General features: G+C 48.6%; 7 protein-coding genes across 7 annotated transcripts; 3 read left to right on the forward strand and 4 right to left on the reverse strand.

The window, feature by feature from the left end:
• The first annotated feature begins 1,017 nt into the window (after positions 1 to 1,017).
• Positions 1,018 to 3,532, forward strand: BDR25DRAFT_342528 (uncharacterized protein). The gene is made up of 3 exons (XM_033693737.1): positions 1,018 to 1,681; positions 1,736 to 2,397; positions 2,448 to 3,532. Exons 1-3 carry the CDS (start codon positions 1,129 to 1,131, stop codon positions 3,477 to 3,479), a joined length of 2,247 nt encoding a protein of 748 aa, XP_033548037.1. The 5' UTR covers positions 1,018 to 1,128; the 3' UTR covers positions 3,480 to 3,532.
• A 1,676-nt stretch (positions 3,533 to 5,208) lies between these two features.
• On the reverse strand, positions 5,209 to 5,707 carry BDR25DRAFT_354457 (uncharacterized protein; the record flags this gene model as incomplete). Its single annotated transcript, XM_033695314.1, has 2 exons — positions 5,209 to 5,553; positions 5,588 to 5,707. The coding sequence occupies 2 exons, from the start codon at positions 5,705 to 5,707 to the stop codon at positions 5,209 to 5,211; spliced, it is 465 nt and encodes a 154-aa protein (XP_033548038.1).
• Positions 5,708 to 5,911: 204 nt separating this feature from the next.
• On the reverse strand, positions 5,912 to 6,228 carry BDR25DRAFT_24747 (uncharacterized protein). The gene has a single exon (XM_033685952.1). It carries the CDS (start codon positions 6,182 to 6,184, stop codon positions 5,960 to 5,962), a length of 225 nt encoding a protein of 74 aa, XP_033548039.1. The 5' UTR covers positions 6,185 to 6,228; the 3' UTR covers positions 5,912 to 5,959.
• A 2,716-nt stretch (positions 6,229 to 8,944) lies between these two features.
• Positions 8,945 to 10,421, forward strand: BDR25DRAFT_313821 (uncharacterized protein; the record flags this gene model as incomplete). The annotated part of the gene is made up of 6 exons (XM_033691410.1): positions 8,945 to 9,127; positions 9,238 to 9,274; positions 9,325 to 9,392; positions 9,439 to 9,735; positions 9,797 to 9,867; positions 9,932 to 10,421. The coding sequence occupies 6 exons, from the start codon at positions 8,945 to 8,947 to the stop codon at positions 10,419 to 10,421; spliced, it is 1,146 nt and encodes a 381-aa protein (XP_033548040.1).
• An 886-nt stretch (positions 10,422 to 11,307) lies between these two features.
• On the forward strand, positions 11,308 to 13,317 carry BDR25DRAFT_342529 (alpha/beta-hydrolase; the record flags this gene model as incomplete). Its single annotated transcript, XM_033693738.1, has 4 exons — positions 11,308 to 11,515; positions 11,586 to 11,916; positions 11,969 to 12,196; positions 12,250 to 13,317. The coding sequence occupies exons 1-4, from the start codon at positions 11,328 to 11,330 to the stop codon at positions 13,315 to 13,317; spliced, it is 1,815 nt and encodes a 604-aa protein (XP_033548041.1). The 5' UTR covers positions 11,308 to 11,327.
• Positions 13,318 to 13,380: 63 nt separating this feature from the next.
• On the reverse strand, positions 13,381 to 15,103 carry BDR25DRAFT_354459 (uncharacterized protein; the record flags this gene model as incomplete). Its single annotated transcript, XM_033695315.1, has 11 exons — positions 13,381 to 13,503; positions 13,578 to 13,597; positions 13,724 to 13,814; positions 13,855 to 14,172; positions 14,225 to 14,268; positions 14,302 to 14,329; positions 14,389 to 14,498; positions 14,560 to 14,680; positions 14,705 to 14,864; positions 14,906 to 14,999; positions 15,058 to 15,103. The coding sequence occupies 11 exons, from the start codon at positions 15,101 to 15,103 to the stop codon at positions 13,381 to 13,383; spliced, it is 1,155 nt and encodes a 384-aa protein (XP_033548042.1).
• Positions 15,104 to 15,320: 217 nt separating this feature from the next.
• BDR25DRAFT_313823 (uncharacterized protein) lies at positions 15,321 to 16,823 on the reverse strand (the record flags this gene model as incomplete). Its single annotated transcript, XM_033691411.1, has 1 exon — positions 15,321 to 16,823. One exon carries the CDS (start codon positions 16,821 to 16,823, stop codon positions 15,321 to 15,323), a length of 1,503 nt encoding a protein of 500 aa, XP_033548043.1.
• Positions 16,824 to 17,061: the final 238 nt, after the last annotated feature.

Genomic DNA, 17,061 nt, shown 5'->3' on the forward strand with positions numbered 1-17,061 from the left:
AGGTCACAGTGCCAGGCCTCTTCTCAGTTTTCGACCGGAACTCGACCGCATGCACTTACTAAACTGTCCTGTGTTAGTTAATACTGTGAAGGACAGTGGGAGATATCCCGTATCTGCATGTCAAATGTACCCTCAGCCTCGCGCTCCCCGCAGCACCGCCACGTGTCGGTGAGTGTGCCAAGGAATCTCAGCTCTGATCCGGGGACTGGCCAACTCTAAATGAAAGTCCTTGCGAAGTCGGCGAAGTTCATGAAGGATTCTTCGAACTTATCTTTTTTCGACATCTAACTGCCATTTTGCTGTTGCGAAACCCACAGGGTTTCATTTTCCCTGGACTTGGGGCTAAATTTAGATTCAGGGTGAAAGCCAAGCATGCCCAGAGCGTGCCAAGAGCGCTTGTTGGAGCCACGAAGGAACCCACCCTCCAGAGTTCCAGCCGCATCGTGACGTTTGGATTGACCTTCCTGGATGGAACTTTTGCTGACGCTTGTTCGTGGCCTTTTACCGAATCGGCGAAATTATCAGATCACCCAATGCTTCCCAGCGCCGTTGACTGCATACACTTCCTCAACTTAGAAAACTCAGCAACGCAGGCCGTGTTTACTTCATAGACGCAGCACACTTGCATTTTCCCCAGGACAAAACTATTCTGTCGTCTCTCCTGTTTGGTCCTCGAGTAATCGATTCCTCAGCCTCAAGCAAACTTCCCTCTCAAAGAAACTTTCAGGCCCTCCACCTCGAATTTCGTCTTGGCATTTGGCCCCTAAGCTTACTTTGGTATCCAGTAGCGCATGGATTCAGCTCTCCTTGGCGTTCGTTCCTTCTGATGAGCTTGTCCTCAAACAGCCCTATGGTCGCCCACTCCTGTGGTGGCTGTGATTCAGGCGCAATTTTGTCGAATCAGGATAAAGGATTTTAAGGCGCAGGAGCTGCGAAATCCGCCGGTGGGAGAGTATTAATTTGCCGCCTCCCGCACGCTCACGATGCTTCTTTCAGTATTGCAACTCCCTCTCTTAGGGCTTTCCTTTGCTTCTACTGCATTTATATTCTCTGTGAAGAGATATTCCGGGCGCGTCGCAATCCTGGTTTAATAGTTCAATCGACGGCTCCCCCGAAAACCTTCTCTGGATGCTCTTCGACCTGCTCCTCGTGAGCGCCGCTGTCCTGCTTAACAGCAGGACAGCGATGGCCGCCAATGGTACCCCATGCCAATCCGTTAGCTCCATGTCCTCCGCGTTCATTTCGCTCTACCCCTCAGCGACCATCGCTCTAGTCCCCGCCCAAGCTGCAGAGGACTGTATGAAATCTGTTCCCCTGGACAAGGATGAAGACATGGCCTTGATTGAAGAAATGACGGTGTATATCAGTTGGCAATCCAATCTCGCTTACTTGGTTGATCCGCCAGCTGGGTATACAGAAGATAGAGTGGACATTGTTGACGAAATCAAAAAGATTCATACCGATTTGGGCAACGACAAGTACAAGAACGAGTATGATGTGATGTACGATCTCTCCATGGCCTTGACTAAGTCATACGATTTCCATTTCGCATTTTCTCCGGACATTCTGCGGAATGTTTTCTCGTTCAGGCGAGGAAACATTGGACGTGGCCTCCTTGACGAATTTGCCCTCATATCTGTCTCTTCTGACGGCAAGGCCCTTCCTAAGCTGTACAATTACTGTAAGTCTCCAATTTAAGTAGTTTGGGGTGCAACACTAATATCGAGTGATCTAGATGACATCATGGTTGCAGCAAAAGAAGGCTGGACGCCCTCTGCTATCAGCACCATTAACGATAAAGATGCCGAGCAGTACGTCCAGAACTATTCTAAGACCTTCGTGTACCACGAAGACCATGCACGCTACAACCGCCTCTTTCCCAACCAAGCTCAAATTTCGATGGGTGACCGAGTCAATCAATTTGGCCGAAGCAACTTTGCTGATGGAGACTATACGACCATCAAACACGAAAACGGAAGCACCTTCAAATACATCAACAATGCTATCGTTCCTCTGGACGTTTTCGACAATGTAGAGGATGGGGAAGCATTCTTCGCGCGCTTCTGCAATCTTGGCCCTCCCCGGACGAATTCAAAGCGTTCCGTCACCATTGAGAAACGTGCCGAACCTACAGCGACGGGATTTCCTAAACCAGAGACGCTCCACTCTGAAGGTGTCATTGGAGGATACTACCTAAGCGGCAAAGGTTACGACGATGTTGCGGTCCTTAGTGTCCCGTCATTTTCACCCGAATCGGAGAAGGGTCCTGCTGAATTCCAAGACCTCATTGGTACCTTCCTCGGTGATGCCGTCAAGGCAGGAAAGAAGAGACTTGTCATTGACTTGCGCGGCAATGGCGGTGGCCGAGTGTTCTTGGGCTATGATCTTTTCAAGCAGGTAAGCCGTGTCGAACTATCATGAAATGAAGCATGCTCTAACAACCTCAGCTTTTCCCTTCGGAGGATCCTTATGGAGCTACCCGGTTCCGCGCTAACGAGGCATTTGATATTACTGGACAGTTCATGACCAAATACCTAGAAAATGCCACCTATGAAGAAGCCGTCTCCGATTTCCAGAAGAACGGTCTGAAGAGCGAGCTCGGCCTGGCATGGCAAAGCATATTTAACTATAAACTTCCGAACACGATTGATAACAAGAACTTCACCTCCTGGGAAGATTTCTTCGGCCCACACGTTTTCAACAACGACAACTACACTTCTGTAAACCGCAAAGACCTGAACAATTTCTTCTCTGACGACTTGACACTCGACGTTACCGGCTATCGTACGCGTGCTAACAAGCTTAACAAAAACCAGCCCTTCAAATCCGAAAACATCGTGCTCCTCCAAGACGGTGGCTGTGGCTCAACCTGCGCCGTTTTCTCCGAATTCATGAAAACCCAAGGCGGTGTGCAGCAAGTTGTAGTCGGAGGTAAACCCACCACCGGACCTATGCAAGGCGTTGCCGGGTCCAAGGGCGCCCAGGTCTACACCTTCACACAAGTCTCCGACGAAGCCAGCATCGCATTCAACAGCCTTCCGGCCTATCAGGAAGAACTCAACAAAACTGAGCTTGGCGCACTCGTGTATGCTGAGCGCCCACTCATGCGTACAGCGTACCAGGCAAACGGTCAATCACTCTCTGTCATCAACCTGAGGGATAATATCCGTATCAACGATACAAGTGGTATCCCGCTCGAGTTTATCTACGAGGCCGCGGATTGCAGGCTATTCTATACCGCGGATATGATCCGCGATGTCACGAACACGTGGAAGAAGACGGTGGATGCGAGATGGGGTGACACCAAGGCCACCTGTGTTGAGGGCAGCACGGGACATAATTCGAGTTTGAGCGGTGGTTCGCCAACGAGTGCAAATAATGGGAATGTGAAGAAGGGCGCTGGTACGAGAGTTGAAGGTGTTGGTGCGGCGATGATTGCGACGGTCGCAGGACTTGTGGGTATAGTACTGATGATTTGATTGATCGAGAGAGCATAGAGATATAATCTAAGAAGCCGGGTTTTCTGCATAGCGTCGGCGTTGGTATCTACCCAAATCTAAATCTCCAAATAAATTATCCATGGTTAGATCCCAGTATCTAGACTGAGATGCGCTAATATGATCAGCGAGGGCACGTGGGGACGCGCCTCTTTCGCGGCAGAGAGGCAAGTGAATGAATAAAGCCATGCACTGCTCAGCTAGAGAGATGCTTAAGGGTAAACGAGGGTAGACGGTGACCTTGCTCAAAAGGCATTGCTAAGCTAAAAGCGTCTAGGTAGCACTGCTCTAAGGCTGCGCTCGGCCGTCCCATGGCTTGAACACAGCGGGATTCGTCTAGTCAGTGGTTCAGTCAGGTTTAGCTATTCGGCTTCGTCTGTCAATCATATGCACTCCAAGCTTCTTGACATAAACGAGAGGCGAATGACTGTCCTTCAGACATTTATATGGAGCCATTCGTTCAGAACTCGGATGGTTGCTAGCTGGACTTAAGTGTCTGAAGATTCGATAGCTGAGGTATCTGAAACTCCTCAGCCAGCTCGTTGCGGTCAAACCCCAGTAAGAAAACACTACATAGGTATCTAGCATTTAATATACAAGCCATTTCTATTCCATACCGAAGAGAAGAGAGATCCCACAACTCAACTTCCAAGCCCCTTCTCCAACATTCGCCTCCCATCTATCCAATTTGCTACTCACTTACAATGCCACTCACCGACTACAATGACAGTATCACCTTCTCCAGTCTCCCCTCCAACGAGTCCTCCATTCTCAAATCTAACACTCTAGGGAGGACAAAAAAGGGTTTTTTTTTTTGAGCGCGTTCCGACCTAGAACTCGCTACGTCGACGGCTAATTCGTTTGGGACGCATAATTTCTTCACATCCGCCCGCGCAATTACATACATTGCAAAAGGCCATACGACAGCCCTCCATATCGAAGCCTAATTGCAGAAAAAAGACGACAGTTTAGTCTTTACCACGTTCCTACTTGTTAACTACTTGGCTGTGAAAGACGGGAAGTTGACGGCGATAAACTTACTCGTGCTAGTCCAAACAAAAGACCTGGAAGCCATCAAAACAACTAGAGAGCAGTTCAAACACGGTATAAACAAATAAACAAGCACCTCAAAGTAAACTTCAACATTCAAATCTTTAGGGACAAAAAACCAGGTGGCACTCTCTTCTACCTCTCCGATGAGGCCAAAGCTCAAGAAGGGGATTAGTTATTCGGTACTGATGTTGAACTCTCGGCCGGCTTCATCCACCCCGCAGAGATATCTAGGCGTAGTGTCAAGACGGTGGAAATCCATATGTTCTCCGCTAGCGCGAATATTGGAGTTGGATGGTACGGAAAGGACAAGTAGTGTCGTATCTAGGGGCCGAGGGCAAGGCGAACGCTTTCCACGTGGAGGCTGTGGGGGTTGGTTTTAGGGTGGGTGCGGAGTATCATGCGGAATTTGAGATTCGGTATAGAAACTTTGAGGTGCCTCTTAGGGGGTTGATGATGGGAAGAAGATTACTTCAGTAGCTCGGGGTCCTTGCGACGATTAGTGTTTGATTTTCCGAAGCTTATTGCATTCTGGCATCAGTGAAGGTTTGAGCGATTGGATAGGGATTTTATCTGAAATCTGATGTGGCAAGCCTTTTCTCCCGCATTTTCTATGATGCCTACTCAATGATCAGGATTTGCTGTACCTAACAACTAGAAGTCATGGCAAGTTTGGATATAGGATGGCCAGTGTCAAATTTTGGCGGGAAGGGATATTTTTCGCGAAAAGGGTGAATTGGGCGAAATTGGTATTGGAGGACGGGGGACTCGGGGATATGTAACGTAGGAGTGTGAGGAATAGAGCAAGTAGTGGAGGGTGAGAGCTTCTAGGAGAGGATGGTCTTTGCGCCAAAGGAATGGTGGAATCATCTTCGAAACAGTCGACCTCACTAAGGGTCGAAAGACGGTGGAGGAAGGAAATTGGTGTGCTAGGTGGGCTCTGGAACGCAAAATGCAGAATTGAGTGTTGCATCAAAATTTCTCCAGCTAAGAGGTAGAGAGTCAACTGGCCAAGTGTATTTTAGCCGGATGTCGAAGACAGAAATGTGGGGGAGTATGGTGTAACCCTTGGAGGACATTTGCTTAGTGTTCTCATCCCACCGACCTGGTTTCTGTTCAACGGGCTGAAGATCTGCAGAGAGCGGAACCAAACACCACATTTTTAAGGTATGAACTGTGGTTACACGGCATGAATTATGGTATTGCGGGTCGATAGTGTTAGCACGCAATGTTGACCTTGCATCGCCCGACCATTGTGACGCTTCTCTTTATTGAAACTGGTGTATCGTGTACAGCCCAACATGCGATTATTCGTGTGACACTTCGGGGCTTGACATACAAGAGAAGGCAGAAGGAGGAAGAGATGATCAGGTCATTGTCGACAGGGGATCCGTTTCTTGGCCAGTTGGTTTTCATCGACTGTCCGACCTTAACAGCTGTACATGGCACAGCACGATTGTGGTAGCGGTTGCATGCTTCCGTTTCAACCCTAGCCTAGCTGGACTTCTGCAAGCCGGGGTATGAAACATATTCTTCCATGCGAAATTTCGGTTGCAGCGCGTGGTCGCTGAATAGAATGAAGTCCTGGCAGGGTTCGTACCGAAGTACCTCTGAATCATTTGAAAACGATGCAGCATGTGAAAAGGATGGATTCGATCTACCAATCATGCATACCTTGTTTTTCTGGGTTTGAGAGAGCAGCGAGGAATTTTGGAAGCGGTGTGATACTTAGGAGATGAGCGAATCGCAAGGATATCGGCTAAAAGCAGGATTAGATCACGTGGACAAATGTGGTGCCCTTCAGTTTGTCAGCTGGAAGGTTCTTATCTCGATAACAACCCTCACCACCAGCACCTCATCGCGATTCTCAATACCATGCAGGCTATTTCACAATTAAAGCTATCAGTGGAAGTGATTTAACGTCAAGGAGTTCCATGCCTCGGTTTCAGTAGAACAATAATACACGACAAAACTTGTTGACGGAGTTTGGTGCCGGCTTGCGTGATGCTAACCCACGTCTGAATTCGTGTATCACACTGAGGCTAATGTGCGCATCACAGAACCTCGCAGAATCCTCGCGATAGAGATGGTGCTGTCATGGCGCATGTTACAAAGTATAATTCTGAGGCAAATGCTGCTGATAGCTCGCGGGCGAATGGTAATCAGATGTTTCACTCCCTGAGGCCAAATCACCACTACTTCCATGACCCTTTAAGGGTAGCCATTTTGATCGGTCGATCGTCGAAGCGACCGGAATCCTGGTTTTCCCGTCATGGCCCAGAGCCGGTTCCCTACCACTCCCTAAACGGAAGTTTCCCCGCCTCTAAGCATCCCATCCAAACCTTTGCCTCGCCTTCAGCTTGGTCACGAGTCTGTATGGGGTTTCACTACTCTCGAATTACGTGGAACCCAGCTAACGTGATGAGAGGAAATAAGGGCTCCCATAAAACAGTACTCTTGTTCGGTTGACCAGGTATTGGTTCTATATTTCCCGACGGAACCCGTTATCATTTAGATCATTGCATGAAGTTGGTACTCTACGTTTAACTATCTCTCTACTTACTGATCACGAGCTCGCTCACCCAAGGTGGCGGTTCCATGAAAAACTGCAAGCCAGTCAGGAACCCTCCCGTCAAACCCTGCAAACCCCGAAGAGACGCGAGCACTAGCGCTTTAGCTTATACACTGGGCTGCAGCCATCCTGGGATAAGGTTAGTTCACTACCTTACTTTGCCAGCGACTCAAGCACCGCACGCATCGGCTCTGACGAATGCTGCGCAGATCTACCTCTTCCAGACACGGCCTCTTAGCAGCCTTCAAGGTTCGGTTTCCGCTCCTCCAGGGCCTACTTTAGAGACGCTGCAGAGAACTAAAGTGTTGTGCCAAATTAAATGGGACCAAGCCACAATGATGGGGACATAGCCCCCGAGAAACATCAGACAGAGAATCACTAAAGTGGGCGAAAGAATTTATTGAGTATCCCCTGAGAGTCCGTCCACGACTAATCTAATCGCCCTATGATCACCTTTTTTTTGGGAGGGGGCATACTGTGGGCACGTGGATGTAGCATATCATTTGCAGACCCAAGGGGACATTAATGGGTGCTAAAGACAGCTCCTGCCGAGAACGCCACATCCGGGGGGGATGGCTTCATGCTTGTGCACACCGCAGAGCGTGAGCGGCATCGGGGCCAGCCGTCGAACACTCCGAACCCTAACCCAATCAGCCGATCTCGCTGTACTTCGTACCGGAGAACTTAGTTCATATTAAGCACTGATACGCTCATGATTCCATGTGTGGTCTCCCAGACTTGCCTGCCAGGCGAAAGAGTCTAGCAAACCTTATTTTTATTCCCCACAATTTCCTAGGACACCAAAGGCTTCGAAGCCGGTAAACATGAACATCAGCGGGTCCAACAACTTGTCAAATCTACCTCACCGGCTATTGACATGCGCAGGTCTTAGTAGTACAAAGCTTAATGTGTCATTCTCACCTATGTCTCCTTCGACCATTTCTTAATAGCTGCACGAAGAAAGTAAACGAGTAGTTGTTAACGGAGCTAGCATAATGGAACTGCCAAATTCTTTGGGGAAAAAAAAGGTACCCTTCAGCTCAGCCAACGCCCGCAAGCTGATTATTTGCTCTATTCGTGTTAGTTCGATGTCTTGAGCCTATGGAGAGCACCTGCATTACATTCATGCAGGAAGAAGTCCATATCATTTCGTAAAAACATTCAAATCTCGGTCAGCTAAACAGTTCTCGCTAGTTAGCTGAAGGCGGCATGCAAGGGGCCCTGAACTCAAGTGACAGAGGTGCGTAATCCTGCACCATCCCAGTCCGGCAATTTTCCAGCTAGTCCTGAGTTGGACTCTTTCTCGACAATACCTAGACTCCGCTCTCTTTACGTGCTAGAACTATGGTATCATATCCGCCTCACAAGGTGGAGATTTTCGTGAGAAGAGTGTGTCGTCACGGGCGTAGTTCTTCGGCAAGGCGTTGCACCCTCCTTAGCGCAACTCTTTCACTTGAAAATCAGCCAATCATTAATCAACGACGCAATAGTGTTTATTTGGGCCACAGACTTCTTCAGTCCTTCTGCAGATTCCCTCGTTTGAGCTCCTCTTTCACTTACCGCTTTGAAATTATACTTTCGGACACCAACGGAAAAGGGCGTAGAGCCGTTGAATACCTGGAAAGTTCACTCACATCGACCTCAGCAGTTACATCTCCGTGGTTTCGTACAAACTTCCTGTCCGTGGCACGCTATACCTTATGAATATAAGTCAGGCGCTTTGTGTGATGAGATATAAGACTCTACCTTGAGACTCCAACATCATACACAGGATCTAGTGACTTCATATAGCCCTTTTCTTAATCTCAATCCATCACCGCTCATCATGGGTCAAATGTCCCCAGAGGTTCTCGCGGCCCTGAAGAAAGAGGACAAAGGTCCTACTACCATTGCCGTTTGCGTCGCTTTCACAATCTTATCCTTCATTTGCGTTATACTTCGATTTTTCACACGCATTAAATTGGTTCGAAACCTAGGACTGGAGGACTACTTCATTGCACTGTCAATGGTAAGCACCTTTTAATTCAAGGGTGTGAATGTTAGGCCTTGTGTGGCCGGAGAATCAGGGAAACTCCGCCAGTCAATTTTGGTTCAAGCATACTAATATGGCCGATGCAGGCATTCTCTATTGGCACGTGTGTGTGTCAAGTTCTCCGTAAGTCTCCCAACCCAATATGTTGGTTCTGCTGGGCTGATGTACATCAGAGACACACGAGGGTAATGGAAAGCATATTATGTTCCTGTCGCTACCGCAGGGTATCAACATCCTAAAAGTACGCTCTCGTAGACTCTGGTCGAATCACCTGCTAATCAACTCAGTATCTGTACTTCAGCATTTTCACTTACTGCGTGGCTTTGACCCTGACCAAGGTCTCGATTCTCCTACAGTACCGACGCATCTTCACGTTAAGGGAAATGCGATTACCGATCTACATCGTTATGGGTATTTGTGTAGCATATGGAATTGAGTCCGTAACGTCCGGAATATTTACCTGCATCCCCGTCGATGCCTTTTGGGATCTTACGAAGCAACCGACTGCAAGATGCATTAATGAGCACGCGTACGTTATCCCCTACCTCAATGTGGAAAATAAACTAACTTCCCTCCGGTCTGTGGTACGCTAATGGGGCCTTGAACATCGTAACCGACCTGCTTGTCGCAGCTCTTCCTGTAAAGGCTATCTGGGCTTTACAAATGCCGCGCCGGCAGAAAGGTGCTTTGCTTCTTATTCTCACTCTTGGTTGGTTGTAAGTGAGGCCTAGTCCCCTCCTTCTAGCGAAGATTCGAGGAAAGCTGCTAATGCCATCATAGTGTGTGCATCGTCTCCATGCTTCGACTAAACTCATTGGTCATTCTCGCAAAACACAGCGAAGACAGCACCTGGTATAGCCCCGAGACTGCCTACTGGTCCAGCATCGAAGTCAATCTCGCAATTGTCTGTGCCTCCACGCCCGCTTTGAAACCGCTCGTTGTTCACCTCGTCCCCGCTTTCTCCTCTCGACTCGGCAGCAACGAAGGGAACTCTAAAGCCAGCAGGGAATTATCCAAGGGCAAATCTTTCATCGAGCTGAAAGGAAAGAGCAGCCAGAGGACCATGAGCGATGATTTAGAACGAGGCGAGAAACACTCTGCCCTCAGCGCCCTTCCTGCCTACCGTCCAAACGACCCTATGCCCCGAAACATCCACATATCGAAGGACTTCGAGCATCATTTTGAGGACGAAGGGAGGAGGAGCGACAGCGATAGTCAAAAAGATCTTGTCGCACAGTTCCCCAAGGCAGCCAGAGGCGGAAGGAGATGAGCAGGAACTGGGTTTCCTTCTGATCGTCCCACTCCGTCTTCTTCTACGCCGATCAATATCTAACAGGATCATACTCCTTCTGTATGTTATATTACAGCTATACGATACTGAATCATGATGTACTGGATGCATATCTAGGCACATTTCACCCGTACTGTCGAAAGTTGAAAGCTTGATATGAACCTGTCGTCGAAGGTCGCGATACAGACTTTGATGACCGGGATCTCCCTGATAACCCTGCATGATGTGCAGCCATGTCAAAAGTTGAACCGAACCTAGTCCCATAGGATCGCATCAATCCTGACACATAATCATTTAGTAAAGAGCGTTGCAACATGTTCCATTAATTTGTTCTTTCTTTCGACGATTCTTCGAGAAACGACAACCGCTTAAATCCGAGTCATGCCCACTTTCCACCCACCCTTCTAGAGACTTCTCTCCCCGAAATGGAACACCTCGAAGCTGAATCATCTGACCTAGGCTCGTACCCAAGTACCTTGGCATATCCGAACTCGTGTGCAACCATCACGACATGGCCATGCCATCGGGACTCTCCATTCCGGGGCCGAGAGTTTTCCAATCCTCCCAGGTTTAGCGGCACGCCATCTCAATAGGGAGCTTACCCCTTGTGGCAGATTGCAAATATATTAAGGATAAGCGACATTCCCCCGCCTCACGATTACTTCATAAATGGTACTTATCGCCGCGTTGGCGCAGAGCCAAATCCTCATCTAAATGTCGTTCCAATAGATTGGTTCGCGGCTCGGGTCGTGAAGTTGTTTTGGGTCTATTCTACAAGAATATTTCTAATTATGATGATATCAGTGATGACCACGGGATGATATATAAGGAACGAACCGCAATTCGTTTCCACTTGTGCGTTCGCCCGCTCCCCGCCGATCAGCTATGAGTTTAGTTTTCAAAACTCTGACGGGGTGTGCAATTCTCCTAGCAGGCGCAATTGCGGCGCCCACTGGCGATGCGACACTTCGACGGCGTCAGGATCTTCTGGGATTAGATCTTAAGGTGGACCTTGATTATGCCGTATACAAAGGCTACAACAATGCGACATCCGGTCTGAACATCTGGAAAGGGTAAGCCACTAAATTCCTGACGTGTCAATCGACACTTAAGTGTAAGGGAAAGCGTCACTCACACCTCTAGAATCCGTTACGCGGCCGCACCCATTGGCGATCTCCGCTGGAAAGCGCCCCGAACACCACCAACTAACAAAACTACACAATCGGCAACAAATTTCGGACCAACATGCCCCCAAGTCTACCCCGCGGTGCCAAATGTGCCAAATGTTCCCGGGGACGAAGATTGCCTGTTTCTCAATGTGTATGCTCCTGCGAATACTAGTAAGTTGGGTAAGCTGCCGGTGTTGGTTTGGATACATGGAGGTGGATATGGATATGGGGACGGAACGCAGGATATGAGCTCTATCATCTCTGCGAATAAAAGAGGGTTTTTGGGCGTGACGATCCAGTATAGGGTAAGATCGTTGTGATGGACTCTTGGTCTTCAATTAACTAAGGGGTTTCTAGCTTGGAGCCTTTGGCTTCTTGTCCTCCAGCGAGGTCAAGGCAAAAGGTGTCGTCAATGCTGGTCTGCTTGACCAAGCCTTTGCACTTGCTTGGGTGCAGAGCTATATTAGTAAATTTGGCGGAGATCCAAAGAAAGTCACCATTTCTGGAGAATCAGCTGGTGGGGGTTCAGTCATGTACCACGCCATGGCGAAGGGTGGGACTCTCGGCACCACCTTGTGGCAGAATGTGAGAACCCCTCTGCTTCTTAATTACTGTCGATGTCTGACATTCGGACATAGGGTATTGCCGCATCACCATACTTAGTCGCCCAATACGATTTCAACGCAACCGTCCCCACCCAACGCTTCTACGCTTTCTCTTCGGCTGCTGGATGCGGATCCTCAGGTGCTGTTTTAGACTGTATCAAGGCTAAAGATTCCGCTACTCTTCAGCAAGCGAATTGGAACGTTGGCGCGGCCCAGACATACGGTACATGGGCCTTCCTTCCCGTAACCGACTACAGCTACATCCAACAACTCCCAAGCGTCCAGCTCAAAGTAAAGAAAGTCAATGGCGAAAACATGCTAGTAGGGAATAATGCCAATGAAGGCGCACTCTTTGTTCCACCTACCATTAGCACTCTAGCAGATCTAACGGCTTGGTTAAAAGTAGAATTCCCTAATCTGTCCGATGAGGATATCCAGGCAATCCTAGATGCCAACCCAGCCTCAGCCGCAGTTGTTGATCCCGCTGCACCTAAATTCGCTACCAATGGTCTTACCCCTCCTCCAGTAACTGCGGTGAACGTCAGCCAAGTCGCTACAGGGCAGCAACAACGTGGAGACATAAGTTCATGGATCCTTACCACCTATTTCTCAATCCCTTTAACCTTCCTGCAGAACATATATGCCGAATCTACCTTCGTCTGCCCCAGCTACTGGCTCAACAGCGCCTACGACCCCAAATCCTCGTACCACTACCAATACAGCGTACCTTTCGCTGGCCACACTGACGACATATCCGCATACTTTGGCCCCAGTGCCCCAAACCAATCCCCCGCATTCAGCCTCGCCTTCCGGCAAATCTGGGGCAACATGGTCATGAAATCTAACCCCTCCATTGCCTCCGAAGCGGCAGCGAGTAACTGGCCCGTGTGGACAGGTGATGAAAAATCAAGAATGTTGAATTTGAATGAGACAGGAGGGACTCCGTATACGACTGTTACCCAGTTTGGCGCCACGGTCACGCAGTTTATGGACCCGGGGTTGCAGAATGCGATTTCTGTGGCGAATGCATGGGCGTGGGAGGGTGGACGGGGGAAGAGGTGTGAATTTTGGAGGGGGATTGCCGGGAAGGTACCAATATAGATGGAAAGAAGGATTACAGATAGAAGAGATATGATAAAATATGTATACCTAGTTGAATGAACATTATTTTCTTTGGGGCAGATCGTATGGCCTACGTGATGTGGATATTTCGAGAGTCAATGAAGTGGCTTGATGTTGGCTTCGATTAATGAGATCTAGGTATCCCTTCCAGCCATCGAGCATTCCCTAGGGACAATCCTAGTACTTCTTTTCTGGCTCAATCTCTTCTCTTAAATCTCCAATTTGCCATGGTGGCTGACCAAACGGCCTTTCTCAATCACTGTGGTCCGTCCAAGAGGCGTTAGGACGATTCAATCATACTCAGTAGCAGCGTAGATTAAGATCTCTTGCTAGAGATCTCAAATACATCCTGCTAGAGGCTATTCTAAAGTTTTGTAAATGCCACCTCTTTTATCTCTCACTGCGCCTGTGGAAAATTCCCGCTCCAAGTCGCCGCAAATGTCGAGCTCTCTAAAACGCCAGACTCCGAAACGTCTCTACGAGAATCGCAACTCTACAAACCATACATAGTGTCACACAAAACCCGGGCATAAGACTAATCATTCTAATCATCAGTCCATCTGACTTAATCTCTTTACTATGAAGGGAGAATGGCAGGAAAACGCTATTCAATGCCATCGAGATCAATAGCAAGATAGTAATCGTTAAGCCCGAATCCCGCCTCCTCGGTCCATACAGAAAACATCCGCGGCTGGCTAGAACGTGCATTTCCTCGGCCGTAGGATATCGCGCTGCGGGGGTGTAAATAGGCATGACAATATCCTTTGGCTTCACCAGTTGCAGTAGATACATTAGTATCGTACAAGCCGGGCTTGCTAGAGCCGCGATTTCAAGCTAGGAGATTGCGAGTTTTTCCAGTGCGCGCGAGATCAGTTGAGTCATGAACCAGGCTAGTTGCATTGCCGCTAGCGCTTTCATTAAACAATCGCTCTTAGTTTGGTCCCAAATTTCCTCGCCCGTGACGTCTAGTAACCCATGGCTTAGACATACTCTACAGTATCGAGTTCGTTATACTCCTTCATTCTCTTCTTACTATTTCTCACAGATCACTGATCTACCATAGACTTCCCGAGAATGATCTCTAGCATTATTAACGAGATTACTATGAAACCGCACTTTCCGCCACGCTAGGTATATCTGCCTTTGTAGCCGCAGGCGCACTGTGTGTGGCCCCATTTGCATCAGGGAGCTAAGGCAGAGAATCGGCTAGGTGCAGAGAACGATGATCGTTAATGAGGACTGTGAGATTGTTAGTAGTAGCTTTTAGGGAGAGAGGAGACCGCGGGTGAAGAAACGGGGAATAGGGAAAACATGCCCAAACAATGTCAAGAGTAGCCCGTAGCTCAGTCACGGACACCTAATTAACCCCTTTAGGGGGGTGATCGCATGTGGGCTTCCATGTCCGTAGCCTCGATTCTTCAGCTGCCCGCTCTCCGAAATGCATTTTGAAGTTGAACCAGGTCAGGGAAATCGTTGGTATTAGAATCGAGTCGAAAATCGCGATGTGGGGAACAATTAAGAATTTTCTACGTCCCTTTTCGTTTTCATTTCATGAGTCGATTATCACGTGAATTTCTCTTGGTTGGAAGTGTAGTGGGATCCAAAAGACGCAAAGTAGAGGCTTGGAGTTGAGATCCTAGCGGTTGTATCATGATTTCGGCCTCATGAAGGATCCATGGACTCTGGGTCATAGCTGACGTAAGTCATTCTAGGCGCAACTGCGTGGAGTAACCGCTGAGTCGAGATAAGTAAGGCCGAGGGACATTGTGGAAGTAGCAAAGGCTGCATTTCACTCAAACTTAAGAGGATGAGGGCTTAGGAATAGCTGGTGGATCCTCAGCGTCGAAATCTTAAGGGTTTGAAATATAGCTGAGATCTCCTCCTAAAGGTTGTTACACTTGAAGTGGTTTCGGGAAGCGGCGAACTTTTCCTTAATATATGAAGCCTTCATGTCGACATCTTGGCTTGATTGCCAACCATAGTTATCCGGGGAATGCAGACAACCCTTCCCACACTTCCGTAACCCCCAAACCTAAACTAGTCATCTCTACCACCGTTGTTGCCATTTCTAAACTCGTAATCTCTTCTTCTGGTTCCGTCTTGTATGTCTTCAAATCCCCCTCCACTTCTCCATCCCTTCTTCCATCAGCAGGTCTCGCAACAACATTCAAATCGCTCTTTGCATACATCACGACTTCTTTACCTGCACAGCTAAAAGCGACATCAACCTCCACCTTATAGCTCCGCCAAAAATTGAATGTCTTAAAACTAGGGAGAATGGTCCTTGGCAACGCGATCGTCACAACGCACTTTTGTCCCTCGTAGCCTCCTTCCTTGGGATGAAATGCTGCGGTTGGCAGCTGTTTTTCGCAGCGGAGTTCGCAGTGTTTGAACGTATATGCGTGGGAAGGGGTGAGGAGTAAGCCCTTTGTGCGGATTCCTGTGTAAGATCTTATCCGACAGTGAAAGGAGGAGATTGAGACAGATGGAACGGGGAAGTTGTAGAGTCTGGCGAGGGGGGGTGGGAGGATAGTGACTGATATGGAGACGAGGAGATTTGCGCCGGGTATGGATAGTTTGGGGATAGTTATAGTGGGCGTGAAGTAGAAGCCTGGTGTTGAAGAACTAAATGCGTCTCGGAACAATTCGCCGAAAGATAAACGTTTGTCGGAAAGCAGCTTTAGGGTTTGGATCGAGAGATTATGGGATATAGAGTTGGTCTCCTGAAGGAGAGAATCGAGCTTAGAGGACGGAAGTCGAAGGGTGGTGAGCCAAATTGGAACCTGAAAATTCGCATCTGGGGTCATTTTGCCACCATCGCCCACTCGTGATCTGATGGCTGTAAGTTTATACTCAATGTATCCGCGCCCAACTGCATTAAAGAGAAATCCTAAATTTGATCGCCGCGGCAGTATTACACTTGGTGGTAATGGATGCCCAGCTTCATATTCGTATGGATCTAATGCTGGCCACTCATGTGTCCAGTAATACTCGCTTATATTTTGGCGCGGTACCAGGGCGTTCAGCTTTTTTAACTCAACAGGGACGTGCTCAGGAATGGGGATGGAAAAGCGTGGAACCACTTGGGATGATGAAAGAAGATGGGTGATCTGGTAGAGAAGGGGAGTCCGATCCTTATGTGATAGGTCGTTATCGATGGTGATGTATGATTTTGCGCGTCCCTCGAGAATAATATGAACATGTTGCGAGGGGCAAGAGGGCGACCAGCCATTGATATAACCAGTTATGGTGTCCAGAGGGGAGAATAACTTTTTGGGGTTATCGAGGACAAGTGAGAACTCTGATGAGGCTGCTGCATGATCGGCCTGAGGCACAACCTGCTTGTAATCGGGATCCATGCACACTTGGATATAGCCGAAGTCAGATGGGCATGCGATGGGCGATGTCGTCGGCCTTTGACGCGAGGGGACTCCGGCGGGTGGATTTGGGAACGAGGATAGAAGTTGCTGTCTCTCGACGTCCATTTTGAAATGCGGTAATATCCCTGGTCACAACAATGGCCAGTATGTGCGCCTACAGGTCCCGGCAATACCGATGATGCACCGGTATGGTGGTACTTAATCAGATGTTTCGTATAGATGCGGAATTCCTGGCTAACGGTAGGTTCGAGATAGCAAATTCCCATTCGGAGGAAGTTACCTGGATAATTGTGGAGTGGGAAGTGAGGGAACGATAGAACAAGGAGGCGAGGTGTCGCTCTGG

Source organism: Lindgomyces ingoldianus (assembly GCF_010093535.1).
Source record: "Lindgomyces ingoldianus strain ATCC 200398 unplaced genomic scaffold BDR25scaffold_14, whole genome shotgun sequence".
In the NCBI taxonomy this organism is placed as follows: Eukaryota; Fungi; Ascomycota; class Dothideomycetes; order Pleosporales; family Lindgomycetaceae; genus Lindgomyces; species Lindgomyces ingoldianus.

Coding starts and splice junctions, on each gene's coding strand:
- BDR25DRAFT_342528 (XM_033693737.1), top strand. CDS start 1,129: ATGCTCTTCGACCTGCTCCTCGTGAGCGCCGCTGTCCTGCTTAACAGC. Junction 1,682..1,735: donor TCCTAAGCTGTACAATTACT/GTAAGTCTCCAA, acceptor CGAGTGATCTAG/ATGACATCATGGTTGCAGCA. Junction 2,398..2,447: donor GCTATGATCTTTTCAAGCAG/GTAAGCCGTGTC, acceptor TAACAACCTCAG/CTTTTCCCTTCGGAGGATCC.
- BDR25DRAFT_24747 (XM_033685952.1), bottom strand. CDS start 6,184: ATGCTGCATCGTTTTCAAATGATTCAGAGGTACTTCGGTACGAACCCT.